The sequence below is a fragment of the Saimiri boliviensis genome, chromosome 2, assembly GCF_048565385.1.
Source record: "Saimiri boliviensis isolate mSaiBol1 chromosome 2, mSaiBol1.pri, whole genome shotgun sequence".
Classification (NCBI taxonomy): Eukaryota; Metazoa; Chordata; class Mammalia; order Primates; family Cebidae; genus Saimiri; species Saimiri boliviensis.
The window spans coordinates 30,433,750-30,449,440 of record NC_133450.1 but is presented as its reverse complement, the minus strand read 5'-3'; the positions used below and the strand labels follow the sequence as shown (position 1 = coordinate 30,449,440).

The 15,691-nt window shown below is 50.4% G+C and overlaps 2 protein-coding genes across 25 annotated transcripts in view; one reads left to right on the top strand and one right to left on the bottom strand.

The window, feature by feature from the left end:
• The window catches only part of PAPLN (papilin, proteoglycan like sulfated glycoprotein), a 55,103-nt gene extending 43,446 nt beyond the window's left edge, over positions 1–11,657 (top strand). For 7 of the 9 annotated variants that reach the window (XM_074393011.1, XM_010335267.3, XM_010335266.3 and 4 more), the window contains 7 exons: positions 1,124–1,248; positions 1,502–1,640; positions 2,261–2,398; positions 3,450–3,577; positions 3,672–3,780; positions 5,476–5,642; positions 9,547–11,657. In XM_074393011.1, coding sequence (XP_074249112.1) covers positions 1,124–1,248; positions 1,502–1,640; positions 2,261–2,398; positions 3,450–3,577; positions 3,672–3,780; positions 5,476–5,642; positions 9,547–9,716 — 976 coding nt within the window. In that variant the 3' untranslated portion in view covers positions 9,717–11,657. Of the gene's footprint in view, positions 1–1,123; positions 1,249–1,469; positions 1,641–2,260; positions 2,399–3,337; positions 3,578–3,671; positions 3,781–5,475; positions 5,643–9,546 lie in introns of those variants that run through there. The other 2 variants (XM_010335271.3, XM_074393012.1) reach the window with 2 other exon arrangements.
• Positions 11,658–11,837: 180 nt separating this feature from the next.
• The window catches only part of NUMB (NUMB endocytic adaptor protein), a 185,986-nt gene continuing 182,132 nt past the window's right edge, over positions 11,838–15,691 (bottom strand). For all 16 annotated transcript variants that reach the window (XM_074393015.1, XM_074393018.1, XM_074393014.1 and 13 more), the window contains one exon: positions 11,838–14,841. In XM_074393015.1, the coding sequence (XP_074249116.1) occupies positions 14,126–14,841 (716 nt within the window). In that variant the 3' untranslated portion in view covers positions 11,838–14,125. The remainder of the gene's footprint in view (positions 14,842–15,691) is intronic.

Here is a 15,691-nt window from a genome sequence, read left to right as displayed (position 1 = left end):
GACAGGTGTGTCACAGCACCCCCCCGCCTCCCCGACAGGTGTGTCACAGCACCCCCCCACCTCCCCTGTCAGGTGTGTCACAGCCCCCCCGCCTCCCCTGACAGGTGTGTCACAGCCCCCCCACCTCCCCTGTCAGGTGTGTCACAGCCCCCCCGCCTCCCCTGACAGGTGTGTCACAGCACCCCCCCGCCTCCCCGACAGGTGTGTCACAGCCCCCCTGCCTCCCCTGACAGGTGTGTCACAGCACCCCCCCGCCTCCCTGACAGGTGTGTCACAGCCCCCCCACCTCCCCTGACAGGTGTGTCACAGCCCCCCCGCCTCCCCTGACAGGTGTGTCACAGCACCCCCGCCTCCCCGACAGGTGTGTCACAGCCCCCCCGCCTCCCCTGACAGGTGTGTCACAGCACCCCCCCGCCTCCCCGACAGGTGTGTCACAGCCCCCCCGCCTCCCCTGACAGGTGTGTCACAGCACCCCCCCGCCTCCCCGACAGGTGTGTCACAGCCCCCCTGCCTCCCCTGACAGGTGTGTCACAGCACCCCCCTGCCTCCCCGACAGGTGTGTCACAGCCCCCCTGCCTCCCCTGACAGGTGTGTCACAGCCCCCCGCCTCCCAACAGGTGTGTCACAGCCCCCCGTGCACCTCCCGACAGGTGTGTCACTGCCACCCCCGCACCTCCCCTGACAGGTGTGCCACAGCCCCCCCCTGCACCTCCCCGACAGGTGTGTGACAGCCTCCCCACCTCCCGACACGTGTGTGACAGCACTCCCCACCTCCAATGACAGATGTGTGACAGCATCCCCTACCTCCCCCGATAGGTGTGCGACAGCCACCCCACCTCCCCTGACAGGTGTGTGACTGCCCCCCACCTCCCCTGACAGGTGTGTGACCTCCCCCCACCTCCCTGACAGGTGTGAATGACCCCGCCCTCACCTCCTCTGACAGGTGTGACAGCTCCTCCACCTCAGGCTCTGACAGGTGTGAGTGACAGCCTCCCCTGAAGTAGTACCCCAGCCTCACCTGGGTTGGAAGGGTGCTCTGTGGGCTCTGGCCTCCTCTGGCAGGAGCACAGAGGCTGAGGGAAGACCTGGGCGCAGAGCTCATGTGTCCCCCTACTCCTCCCAGGCACAGGCTGCAACCTGACGGCTCCCTGATCATCCACCCCCTGCAGGCAGAGGACTCGGGCACCTACAGCTGTGGCAGCACCCGGCCAGGTCACAACTCGAAGAAGATCCAGCTTCACATCATAGGTCTCTGCCCCCACCCCATCCACCAGTGCATTCTCAGTAGCCCCAGAGAGGGAAGGCCAGGATGGGGTGCCTGAGCCAGGGCTGTCACGCACTAAAGGGGCCCAGGGTGTCTCTCTGGGTGAATTACTCCTTGTGGCAGGGACCAACCTGTGGCCTTCATTTCTCCATAGTCCCTGCTGGTCTTATGGCCCACCCTTCCTTCCCCTCCCTTTTCCCCACAGCTCACACCTGGTTTCTCCTGGCCTCATGACAGGGGGTGACATGGCCGTGCTGTCTGAGGCTGAGTTGAGCCGCTTCTCTCAGCCCAGGAATCCACCTCAGGACTTCAGCCAAGGTGGCGCTGCTGGGGTCCTGGGGGTCATCCCCTCCTCACACCCACAGCCTGCACACTGGTAAGAGTTCAGCAATGCCATCTTGCCTTCCTCGACCCCAGGGCCAGGGCTGATGGTCTCGGTGGGGGAGGAGGGGAAAGTATGTGCTGTGCCAGGCTTTGCTGGCCCCTGCTCAGGGTTCTGGGAGGCCAGGCCTAGAAAAACAGCTGGGCCTCTTGAGGAAGCTTCTGGGAACAGTGCAGTTCCATAGGCTCAGGACTCAGGAACTGAGGAAGGGAAGGACGCACAGAACTAGAGGTCCTGAGCTGGCTTTTTTGGGGAGTGTCTTGAGCTGGCCTTGAGGAATGGTTCAGTTTGCAGAAGGGGTGCCTAAGTCAAAGACCTAGTGGCAAATGTGGAGGGTGGGGGTGACAGATGGGGATCTTGGCTGGTGGGTGTGTTTTGCCATGGTGGATAGGTAGGGAGTGGTGGGGGCAGCGGGGGTGGGGGCACCTTTAGCCTTCACCCCAGGTAATTATTGACAGTTTCCTATACAGAACAAGGTGGGAGAGGATTTTTAGGAAGCCGAAACTGGCTGGAAAGGGAGAAGGGGCCACCAGGCTTGGGTAGAGGTCCCCATGGGAGTCAGGGGGTGGGACAGGAGCAAGGGCCCCTCATGCTGTGGCCTGCTTGTTTGGCAGGCTGCGTTTGGACCAGAACCAGCCCCAGGTGGTGGACACGAGTCCAGGCCAGCAGATCCGGCTGACCTGCCGCGCCGAAGGCTTCCCACCCCCAGCCATTGAGTGGCAGAGAGATGGGCACCCTGTCACTTCTCCCAGGTTTATTTGACTCCTCTCTTCTTCCTCCTATTCTGCCTCCAGCCCCACCTTATCCTGTGGAGGCCACCAGGGAAGGGAGTGCTTGGGCATCGCCATGGCCAGTCCTGAGCCGGACTCCAGGGCCTCTCGAGAGATGGAGCAGTTGGGCAAAGGGCTCCGTGGGTTGGCTAACATTTGAGTCTCTGGGCCTTTCCAGAATGGGGTTAGTGGACAGAAATAAGAGGCCAGCTAACAGAGGTGACAGCTGGAGGAGGAAATGGAGTCAGAACACATTTCCAGCTGTAATCATCATCGCTACCCTTTACTGAGTGGGCACTGAGTGTGAGGCTTATTCTGTATCACGTGACCTGCCAAAAAGCCGTATTGAGTAGGTGATGTTTTTCCCTTTACACACAGAAGCTTAACAACATGCAGCTTATGAGCAGCAGAACCAGTATTTGAGCCCAGTAAATGAGTATAGCAAAAACTAGAAACCCAAACTAAAATTTTGTATCACGAAGCTTGAAATGATTTATATTTTAAGCTTTAAAGCCAGACAGTTTTGGCCGGGTGCAGTGGCTCATACCTGTAATCCTAGCACTTTGAGAGGCCGAGGTGGGTAGATCACGAGGTCAGGAGTTCAAGACCAGCCTGGCCAAGATGCTGAAACCCTGTCTCTACTAAAAATACAAAAATTAGCCAGCCGTGGTGGCACGCACCTGTAATCTCAGCTAGTCGGGAGGCTGAGACAGGAGAATCGCTTGAACCCAGGACAAAAAGGTTGCAGTGAGCTGAGATCACGCCACTGCACTCCAGCCTGAGTGACAGAGCAAGACTGTCGAAAAAATAAAAAGACATTTTCAAATGAAAGTACCAGCAGCTGCAGGTGTAAAGTCTGAGGCCAAATGGTCCTTCTGTCAGATCCCAGTGAACAATAGGGGATGCTTTGCCTCTCACCAGGGACCTGGAAGACCTTGTGTTCCTTCCCTGCCTCTATGCTCGAGGGACAGAGCTGGAGGAGAAGGGAGGCTGCCCCTTGGGCTGGAGCCAACTGGCTGTACTTGGTCCCCAGACACCAGCTGCAGCCTGATGGCTCCCTGTCCATCAGCCACGTGGCTGTAGAAGACAGCGGCTTTTATACCTGTGTCGCTTTCAACGGGCAGGACCGAGACCAGCGATGGGTCCAGCTCAGAGTTCTGGGTAAAGTGGCAGTCCTGAGGGGCCTTTGAGGTCAGGTGGCATGGGTAGGGCAGGATCTTCAGAGTGGCTAACAATGTCTTGTCCTTGTGCCCAGGGGAGCTGACAATCTCAGGAATGCCCCCTACTGTGACAGTGCCTGAAGGTGACACTGCCAGGCTGTTGTGTGTGGTAGCAGGAGAAAGTGTGAACATCAGGTGGTCCAGGTAAAGGCTCTATTCCAAGCGTCCCCTACCCCCAGACCTTCACAACCTCAGGTGTGGGTGTCCACCTTTCTGCCAGGGATGTCACTGTTGCCACTGCCCCCACTGTCCTTCCATTCTTGCTTCCAGGTCTGGTGACAGGGGAGAGGGCTGCAGGTCCCTGTAGGACCACTGGCTCTCTGCTGGTTGGGTTATGCTAGAGTTTCCTAACTTCAGCACCACTCATAGAGCTGGTAAGTTTTGGTTCCTAAGGACTGGCCTGTGCTTTGCAGGATGTTGAGCGGTATCCAGGGCATCTACCCACTAGATGCCAGTAGCACCCTCCCCAAAGTCATGACAATAAAGAATATCTCCAGACCCACTCCCAAATGTCCCCTGGTGGCAAAGTATCTCCTGGGGGTGTGAACTACTCAGCTTTGGGGACTTCATTGGTCTTTTACCCTAGATCAGTGTTTTTTATTTGTCCTTTCAGTAGACTTTCTTGTCCTCTCCCTTCATCCCTGTAATGTGTCAGGTCTAGGCTAGGTTCTGGGGATCCTGGGGAGGGTACTCCTGGGCAGATGGCCCAGTGTTCCAGGAGCTCCAGATGTGTTTTCCTCCAAGTGCTGTCTGTGCACAGAAGAGTGAGTCTGCTTCAGGTCTGGGAGAGTCAAGGGAGGGTGGGCCAGGAAATGGCTTTGGCTGTACCTTAATAGCTGAGGATGGCAAAGGGTAGAGGAAGCAGCAAGTGCCAAAGGTGGGCATTTGAGAGGATGCCAGGATGGAAACTGGCCTGAGCACTGGTGGGGAGGGGTGATGGAGTTGTGGAGGGCATCTGAGTCTTGTGTGGCCTTGAGCCCAGGAAGGCATGGGGCGCTGCTGGCGGTTTCCCCGCTGGTGTGCTCAGGCCAGCCCTCCCTTGATCAGCCTGTCAGGCCTGCTTCTCCACATTGGCCTCTGCTGGATCCTTTCAGCAGCAAACGTGCTCCCCTCTTCAGAACCACCTTCCTGTGAGTTAGTATGTCCCTGCAGACCCTGTGTGGACATGGCATCCCCTTCACAGCTGTCCATGTGGGTTGCCTCTGCCTGTTCACCTCCCTAGTCACTTCTCAGGCCCTGCAGTGGGGCCATACATTAGGCCCATCCTGGCCAAGGCCATTGCCTCTCTCCCTCACTCTGCTGGACAACTCGCAGTCTTTACGCGATCTATAATGTTGTTCTGTTGACCATATGTTCCTTCTTGAAATTCTCCCTTCCCTCAGCTGTGGGAAGCCACTGTCTTCTGGTGTGCCTCAGGGCCTGTCCTCAGTCCTTGGTTGCTTACTGTGTGACTTGGACAACCTCACAGACATGGCACTTTGCTGTGTCATTGTGATGCTGATACTTTATCTGGGTCTGCACTCGAGCTCTAGACTTCAAATCTGAGGCCTCCTGCTATCTCACAGGAACCCCAAATTTGAAATGGCAGAAAATAACCTCACCATTCACCCTGGCCTTGGATCTCCCAAGGCTGGAGGGGTACTAGCGTCACCCAGTAACCCAAGCTAGAAACCTTGGTCATTCTTGATTTCTCCCTCTCCTCCACCTGTTTGCCCTCAAGGGGAGGAATGGTTGGCTCTGGAACGGCCAGCTCTGGAATGGCCTTTGACTACCTCCTGCCTCTGTGTCCCAGACCTCCCAAGGCCCTTGACGACTCTCCCAGTGTCCTCTCTCCTCCAGGAATGGGCTACCTGTGCAAGCTGATGGCCATCGTGTCCACCAGTCCCCAGATGGCACACTGCTGATTTACAACTTGCGGGCCAAGGATGAGGGCTCCTACACATGCAGCGCCTACCGGGGGAGCCAGGCAGTCAGCCACAGCACCGAGGTGAAGGTGGTCTCACCAGGTAGGAAAGGTCTATCTCCGGGGATGGGAAGGGCCTTCCCCAGTATATTTACTGGTTCTCGAGGGCTGGCTCTCTAGTCTGAGGGACTCTGGTTTGAATCCTGGCTCCCCCTGTCAGTTGCTGGTAGTGTGACTTGAGGCAAAGGGCTTACCTTCCTGAGCCTCATTTTTCTCTATCCAGGGGGGCTGCTCTACTGCCTGAGAGGGCTGTAGTGGAGACGAAGGAAATGATGCTTTGCTGGGCCCCTGGAGATAGCTCAATAGATGTTAAGTGCACGCAGGACATTCAGACTCACCAATTTTGAGAAATATGACTGACTGGAATTTCATTATAAAACTTAAGGCAGATAGACTACTAAAATCTGTCCACTATAATCAGGGTGGCAAAAAGGTGGTCCTGTGACTGAAAAGTACCTTGATGGCTATTTGACCATATAACCCAGAAAGGAAAAGGCAGGGAGTCTCATCACCATTTTACAAATGAGTCAGGTATCCAGACAGCATAAGTGGTTTCCACCAGTCACACAGCACATATGGCCTACCTGGACTAGAGCCCATGTCTTCTGACTCCCCATATATTTTTCCCCCCACCACGAACTTACCTGTACCTAAGTGAAATCTTGCGGCCGGGCGCGGTGGCTCAAGCCTGTAATCCCAGCACTTTGGGAGGCTGAGGCGGGTGGATCACGAGGTCAAGAGATCGAGACCATCCTGGTCAACATGGTGAAACCCCGTCTCTACTAAAAATACAAAAGTAGCTGGGCATGGTGGCGCGTGCCTGTAATCAGAGCTACTCAGGAGGCTGAGGCAGGAGAATTGCCTGAACCCAGGAGGCAGAGGTTGCGGTGAGCCGAGATTGCGCCATTGCACTCCAGCCTGGGTAACAAGAGCAAAACTCTGTCTCAAAAAAAAAAAAAAAAAAAAAAAAAAAAAAAAAAATCTTGCTTGCACCATTTAATATTTGATATTGTAGCCTTACATTCTCTAGCTACTATTCTATCATATTTCAACAAATCCAAATTCCCTATAAGATGCATTATTTTTGTACCAAGAAAAAAAAATGCTGTTAATGAAATGACAAGGCTGATACCATCAATAAGGATGCGGACCAACTTGAGAGATGTGAAAATAAGTGCATATCAGACCTGATGGAATAGACTATGGTTCTGTGTTCACACTTACAAGAGCTGTGTTCAAATAAGCCAGAGGGAAAGGGAAAGGGCTTTGCCCCCTGCCCCAGCCTGCTTCCCTTGTGTCCTTGGTTCTTGTTCACCGAGAGACGAGCAGAGCACCTCGGGTCAAGCCACCATTTCTCACAGGCCTGATAGAGACCTTGGGGAGGAGTATGCCAGGTTTGGAGGTGTCAGGGCCCTTCCTGCCTGGTCTTCTGGACGCCCCTGACAATCAGGGCTGCAGTGCCACACCAGGAGCACGGTTACACTAAGAGGGGCAGGCCTGGCTGCCTCCTGGCTGCCAGGCTGAGGGTGAAGACTTGCTGGTACTAGAAGTTGAAGGTCTGTGGCTGAAATGTTGCCTTGTGAGTGGGACTGACATACTGGGTTCCCGTCTATGATCTCCTTAGGCATCAACTGGGACTCGCCTTCTCAGGGCCCCGCTCAGTCGTTGGCATGACTAGGTGCTCGTGTTGTGGCAGAAAAGGGCGCCCAGCAGCTTTTTCTTACCTGTTGCTCGGTGAGCAGGAGGGAGGGTTACCAAGTTCCTTCCTGCCACTTCGTAAGCTGCCAGCCAGCCGCCTAGACCTCTGTTCAAGGCCTCGCTCGGCTCGTCTCGCTCTGCCCACTCGGCCCGGCAGCCTGTGCTTGGCTGGTGTTACCGGCCCGGATCCCACGCCCACGGTGGCTCTGCACTCAGCGCACCGCACAGGCGGCTTCCGCACTGGGTGCTGGCGGATAGACAGACAAGGGGAACATGGTGGCGCTCAAACATTCCGAGATGCCAGCAACCGCGGAGCCCTGGGGTGCTGCAGGGGCAAATGTTCCCGCAGCTCAGTGAAGGGTGAACCGGAGCGTTACAGCTCCATCTCCCCTCCATTCCCTGAAGTCAGACCTCAGGGAGCCAGAGAAAACTTTTCTCTTCTCTCCACTTGTTTCCTCAGAAAATACCAGTAAAAGACTGTACCTAGCAGCAAACAACCTAACAAAGGTTTGGTATATTGCTCGCGGAGCTACAAGTGCCGCGACTCTCAGGTATTAGGTGACTAAGTGCCTGCCTGCACAAAATGATGGAATTGCCCTGGAAAAAGCACCACACGCCAGGGCCTACTTTTCGCCTGTATCATGTCCAGAAAAGTGACCCTGTCTACATAATCAAATCAAGGCTCTGAGACAAACCAAAATGCAGATTCACAGTGAGAAACAACTGTTAAGAGGTCATATACATTGTATTTGTGATTAACTACAGATGGGATTCATTTTATGGGAAACCAAATTATGAGAAACTTGCCTGATACCTGGTTATCAAGCTGAAATGGCCTGATGAGATGTGTGTCCCAGATGGGACAGACAGCTTCAGACTGGCCACCCTTCTCAGGTCCTCTGCTGGCTGCTCTCACCTGTTTATTTTTTTTGTTGGGTCACACAGCATGAGGCTGCCCCACCCCACCCTACTCATGGTTGGGTGGCACACTGGAGCTTCAGTGTTGGCACCAGGGTAGGAGGTGTTGGACTAGTCAGGCTGAGGTATAAGGGACATAGCTCTGCTGGGAGGACTTCTCCACATCCCTGTGAAGTAGGTGCCATTAATCCCATTTCACAGATGAAGAAATATGCATGAAGTGCTTCAGCAATTTGCCCAGAGTTATCCAGCTGGCAGGTGGCAGAGCCTGGATTGAGCCCAGGCAGTCTAGGTCCAGAGCTGGTGTGCCTAATCACGATGCGGAGTTCCCACTATGATAGGTCTCAGGGCTATACCAGCTCAGAGTCGATACCAAAGTTAGATTTTTAGAAACAAAATGCATTAATAGTTTTGCTAGCTATGTAAATTTAGTTAGTATTCTGGTTATACCAATATACCAAACCTTTGTTAGGCTGTTTGCTGCTAGGTACAGTCTTTTACTGGTATTTTCTGAGGAAACAAGAGGAGCGAAGAGAAAAGTTTTCTCTGGCTCCCTGAGGTCTGACTTCAGGGAAGGTACTGCTCTGGCCTAAGTCAGCTGGGTTGTAAGAACCCCTTCCAGAAAGAGAAGTGAAGCAGTAGAATGAAACTCTTAATAGGGAGTTACAAGATACAGATGTTCCTAGTAAATTCAGAGGGAGAGAACACAAGGTCTTTGTTTTCAGTATATTAGAGTCTCCGTTAACAAGACTGTTTTCCTATTACCTTGTCTAATATGCATTGCTTCCTCTGGGGAAAGTGAAAAACTGGAAGGATGAGGACCGAGGTGACTACGATAAGCTGGTCATATTGAAGGGACAAAACTTTGATGGTTAGGGGAACCCAGCAGAGAAATGGGAAAGATAACACAGCTCTTGCTAACTCAAAATTTTACTTACAGTTGATCCTACCTGCTCTTCAATCCAGAGGCCAAAGCAGTTGTCATTTAGCAATTCAGGTCTCAAAAGTAAAGAGTTAACATCAAGAGATGTTTAATCATCCAGTCAATAAATATTTGGGAGTCTGGGAAGAGCTATTCACTGGGCTGAGGCCACAAATAATAATGGGAGGACCACTGCATGTTGAAGTGAGGCCAACAAACAGGTAGAAATCATCATCTCTCACAGGGTTTGTACATAATGGTTGTTAAAATGTTACAGGGTAAGTGCACTTCGTTTTGAATCTGGCAGTTACAATGCCGTGTTCCTTTGAATGAAATGAAATGGCAGGTGAGAATTTTCAGCATACACAGAGCTTCCTTACCACCTTCTCTCTCCCCTATTGTTCTGCAGCACCCACTGCCCAGCCCAGGGACCCTGGGAGGGAATGCATCGACCAGCCAGAGCTGGCCAACTGTGATTTGATCCTGCAGGCCCAGCTCTGTGGCAATGAGTATTACTCCAGCTTCTGCTGTGCCAGCTGTTCCCGTTTCCAGCCTCACGCTCAGCCCATCTGGCAGTAGGGATGAAGGCCAGCTCCAGCCCCAATCCAAAATAGTTCACAGGGCTGGGGAGAAAGGAAGATGGACTCTTGGCTTCCTCTCTGGCTGGCAAACAAGACTTATCATCTGGAATACATTAGCCCTTTCAAAAACCTACCCAGTGTTTAGCCTGAACAGCAGCAAGTGCCAGCTTCCCTCTGTAGCTTTCAGCAGTGTTTGCATCTCTGACATCAACATAGGCTGCTGTTGTCTAGAAAAGCAATCTGTTTGATTAAGAACAACCTTTACTTTTTACAGGTTTCCTTTATAATTTCTGTTAGATAGGACTAGTCTAATGCATTTTTTTTTTTTTTTTTTTTTTGAGACAGAGTTTCACTCTTGCTGCCCAGGCTGGAGTGCAATGGTGTCATCTTGCCTCACTGTTAACGTCTGCCTGCCAGGGTCAGGTGATTCTCCTGTGTCAGCTTCTCAAGTAGGTGGGATTACAGATGCCCCACCAGCACACCTGGCTAATTTTATATTTTTAGTAGAGTTGGGGTTTCACCATGTTGGCCAGGCTGGTCTCAAGCTCCTGACTTCAGGTGATCTGCCCGCCTTGGCCTCCCAAAGCGCTGGGATTATAGGTGTGAGCCACCACGTTCGGTTCAGCCATGAATGTGTTTTTTTCCCCGAGACTGAGTTTTGCTCCTGTTGCCCAGGCTGGAGTACAATGGCGCAATCTCGGCTCACTGCAACCTCTGCCTCCCAGGTTCAAGTGATTCTCCTGCCTCAGCCTCCTGCGTAGCTGGGACTACAGGCATGCGCCACCACACATGGCTAATTTTGTATTTTTAGTAGACATGGGGATTCTCCATGTTGGTCAGGCTGGTCACAAACTCCTGACCTCAGGTGATCCGCCTGCCTTGGCCTCCCAAAATGCTGGGATTACAGGCATGAGCTCCCATGCCTGGCCCATCAATGGTGTTTTAAAACTAGCTATCAGGGCTCCACTTGATTTAAAGCTGGGCAGGGACATGTGTAATGATTTCAAAGTTAACACCCATTTTATAAGGGCAATGCCAACTCCTGCTGTATCAGGAAAGTATTCTGTGCTAGAACCAACCATAGTTCATTGTTCTAGTCTCTTTCACCCTTCTAGGCAGTGCTGCAATCAGCTCTAAATCCAGTGCAGAAGGTTAACAGCATAACCCTTGTTGGCAAAATGGAATAGATGTAAGACCTCAAATAGCGATTTGGGATGAAACAGCTGCAGGTAGCACTGCTACCAGAGCATGAAAGAACTGGAAAAGCTCCTTACATCATCGAGAATGTTGGACCTTGAAGGACGCAAAGCTGGCTGTGAAGGTTCATCCGACACCTGTATAAAGCTGACCAGCCTGCTCTGTACAGTGACCATGAAGAGCCCCTCTCTTCCTTAAGTAGGAATCTGAAGAAAAATTCTTGCTGCCAGAGAAAAATCAGACTGTTATTAAAAACAGCATTAGCAGGATGGAGATACCAATGGGGAAGGGTTGTGGGCAATGTAGTAACAGGGAAATGGTTTCAGAAATGGCTCGAGTTGGAAGACATTCTTCATCTCTCAGAACCTCTAATTCTTTTTGCTAAAACAAGAGGCATGAATTCTATGAGCTTCCAAGTCCCTTTCCACTTTAACCTTCTACAAATCTTCCAGAGGACTGCCTAGTAGCAAAGGTTATTCCTGGACACAGGAAAGACAGGCATTATAGGGACCAAAGCTCTGAAAGGTGACTTTTATTACCAACACACTGGATGGAAAAGGGACAAACCACATCATGGGTGAGTGATGCTTCTCAGTCTGCTATTCATTCAACAAAAGGAAACGTAGGCTGGGGCAGAGGTCTTTTTTAAGCTAATAGTGGAAAAATACTGAAGAGCATCCACGTTCACTTACCATGGCTGATTTTGCCATAGAAATTGGAAAATAAAGGCCACTTTCTTGGAGTTCCCAGTTTAATTAAATCAGAATTTGGCCTATTGGTATAAACACATCACAAGGTAAGTTTGAGGTTAACTAGCAGCTAACTAGCTCTAATAACAGAATCAGTCACAAAATAGTGGGCTAAGATTAGAGGTATAACTCATTCTAGGCCAGTGGGTCACAACTTTTTACCACACTGTGAGTTTAAAAAAAACACTGAAACCCCGTCTCTACTAAAAAAAAAAAAAATTAGCCAGGCCGGGCGCGGTGGCTCAAGCCTGTAATCCCAGCACTTTGGGATGCCGAGGCAGGTGGGTCGAGAGATTGAGACCATCCTGGTCAACATGGTGAAACCCCGTTTCTACTGAAAATACAAAAAATTAGCTGGGCATGGTGGCGCGTGCCTGTAATCCCAGCTACTCAGGAGGCTGAGGCAGAAGAATTGCCTGAACCCAGGAGGCGGAGGTTGTGGTGAGCCGAGATCGCGCCATTGCACTCCAGCCTGGGTAACAAGAGCGAAACTCCATCTCAAAAAAAAAAAATTAGCCAGGCGTGGTGGCATGTACCTGTGGTCCCAGGTACTTGGGAGGCTGAGGTGGAAGAATTGCTTGAACCCAGGAGGCGGAGGTTGCAGCGAGCTGAGATTGAGCCTCTGCACTCCAGCCTGGTGACAGAGCAAGACTCCGTCTCAATTAAAAAAAAAAAACACAACACAACTTGAGGGGGTGGTCCCCCTGCCCCACTAAAATTTTGAATTATTTGATCTGGAATACAGGCCAGACATTAAGATTTTAAAAAATATCCCCAAGTGATTCTACTGCATAGCCCAGGTTGAGAAGCACTGCTCCAGTCTTGGGGTGGGGTTGAGATTCTGAATTTCTAACCAGCTCCTAGGTGAAGTCCATGCCTTTGTTCCAGACCACACTTTGAGCAGCAAGAATCTGACTTTAGAGAAACACTCAGGATTAACTTAAGCTTAAAGTATGAATGAAAATATGAATCTTAAGGGTATTTTTCTAGTCACTAAATTAGGGATTTGCAGCAGCAGAATAGAGACAGAGTAAGACCAAAAGAACTAAAAGTAAATTCATTTACTAATAAAGGGGAAAGAACAGCCCATGATGGGCAAAAGCTTCTACCACGAACATTTATTTTTGTTAAAGCAGATTATAAATTCTCATCAGTACAAATATATATATAACTTACATTTGATTGTAAGGCCAACGTTCAAAAGTAAAAATGAGATGAGATCTCTTATTGTTATCTGAGGTCAAGTGGCTGCAACTGTCCAAGGGATGTTCTCACCGAAATGGGGTTTGGGGGAAGAGGACATACACAAAGCTAATAAAACCAGAATCCCCATCCCCACAAAACTCATGGGAACAAAATTTAAAGGATAAAACAAAACTCACATTACAAACCAATATGGTAACCTGTGTTCCCTTCTATGGTGTGATTATTTCACTGTTACCTTAGTGTTAAAATAAAGGATTAACGTAAGGAAATTGCAGCAATATAAAGATATATATTCTCTATAGAGCATATTTAGATTGATTCCATTAAAATAATGACATTAGAATTCCATCATAGGTTTAAAACCAGGACAATACTGCTTTTCCTTTATTTTAAAAAACTACAACCTAGTGACTGTATTGGTCATAAGCATGATTGTTGTTGCAATGTGCTACTTACAATGAATGACAGCAAACAAGCTAGGAATCCTCTCTGCAGCTTCCAGCCTTTCCTCTTTTTACTTCAGTAGGCATCAATGATAAATCAATCTTATGTACAATTTCTTACAACTAACCCCTTTACCTTTGGCAAGATTACTTACAACTCATACAACTTTTTAATATCTGAGAACTATTTAAAATATTCTAAATGCATAAAAATAAAGATTTTGGCTTTTGATATATATTTATAATATTTATTCTGTTACTCAAAATGGAAGCTCAACTACTCCCCCAAAATAATATAGCTCTGCTGGGCAGTTGCTGATATGTCTTCCTGGGAATTCTGGCAGCATAGCCTGCCTATCTCTTCCCTAGCCTGAGCACAGACCACTCTGTTCTTGATCTCTAATACAGGCCATTACTGACAGGAGGCAGGTGAATGGCCTGAAAAAGGGAGATTGCTTTGCTTCCTGTTGGGTTTTATACTTCAGTAAATGTGCTTCGAATATAGATTCTTATTCAGATACTTTTGCCTCTCTGTTGCTAGAGATTTGTAAGGGGTGAGGGAAGAGGGCGTACAGACAGCAACATTTCCTTGACTTCTTTAGCCTAACTGCAAGGCAGCTTCTCTCTAGGAATGGTTTTTTCCACGTCTTTCAAAATCACACCTCACAGTACTGTGGGCCTAGACTTGTTCCTAGGGACCTTTGGGATTAGTGAAAAGAGTGATAATCAGGAGACAAAGTGTGTTTTGCTCCTTTGACCTCCACCCACTGCTCCCTGTATGTATGGACAAGATACAAAGCCCTAGGGATTGCTTAAAGTTCAATTTCAAATGTTTTCTGTAAGTCACTGGAGAAAGGGTTGGTAGGGGAGGGATTAGTACGCTGCTTGGACTTGTTTTCTAATGCAGCCCACTGGGCTTCAAAAGGATCCACTGGGCAGGTGCTTATAGAAACCTCTGGATGCTTGTCTCCTGAGGCCAACCTGCCATCGTCTACACCATTGAAAGCTGCAGAACCATTGAGGTGCTGAGCAGGAGGCTTAAAGAAGGGACTGGTGGTAGCACTGCTTGCCTCATAGTGAGGGAATGTCTGCTGCTTGACCAGACTGGGTGACTGATGGGGGTGGGCAGCCTGAGGATGACTTGCAGTGCCAAATACGTTGGCTACCATCTGGGAGGGAGTGATACCCACCACAGGCACATTAGGGGCTGGATAGGGCATTCCATTGACCACAGGATAGGACTGGGCAGGGACAAAGGCTGGCTGCAGGGCTGGGACCACACCCACTTGCACAGGTTGAGAGGTGAGGAATGCATTCCCTTGGAAAGGCGGTGCTGGCTGGGAGATGGCAGTGGGTGGAGGAGGCTGGAGAACTGGCTGCAGAGGAGCAGCTGAGGCCTGGGGCTGCTGAGCCCGGACGCTCTTAGACACCTCTTCTAACCATCGGTCGGCCTCAGAGGGAGTACGTCTATGACCGGCCTGGAAGAGACCTGGAGAGGCAGCACCAGAAGATTGACCCCACTCAGTCCCTGGAACCAACAAGATGAGAGATAAAATAATCAGTTAGGGGTGACTTTCTTTACCTTATAATCTTGGTTATTTGAATGATCCTTACATGTGCAACATGTCCCCAGTGGGACATTTTGTGGTTTGGTAGGTAGGAGGAAAAACTCTATTACCAACTAAGATTTCGTGGTAGGATGAAGAAAACCTGTCAGACCATGATGCTGTGTCAGCCAGACTGAAGCACTGTCTAGATATAGCTCAAATACATTAAACCAAGGCAGCTGACTTATGTCAGAAATCCCTCCCTGTTGCTATGGCTCATCCACAATACAGAAACTAGCTGGTTGTGGTGGCTCCCACATGTAATCCCAGCTACTTGTGAGGCCGAGGCAGAAGGACTGCTTGAGCCCAAGAGTTCAAGACTGCGGTGACCTATGACTGTGCCACTGCTCTCTGGCCTGGGGAACACAGTGAGAACTCTGTTTAAAAAAAGAAAAGAAAGGGCCAGGCACGGTGGCTCAGACCTGTAATCCCAGCACTTTGGGAGGCCAAGGCGTGCAGATCACGAGGTCAAGATAATCCTGGCCAACATGGTAAAACCTGTTTCTACTAAAAATACAAAAATTAGCTAGGTGTGGTGGCGGGTGCCTGTAGTCCCAGCTACTTGGGAGGCTGAGGCAGGAGAATTGCTTGAACCTGGGACACGGAGGTTGAAGTGGGCTGAGATCATGCCACTGCACTCCAGCCTGGTGACAGAGCAAGACTCTGTCTCAGAAACAAAAACAAAAACAAAAACAAAAAACAACTAGCTTGCACATCCTCTAAAGGGTCCAAGGCAATTCATCTTCTGCTCTAACAGAGCAAAAAGAAAAT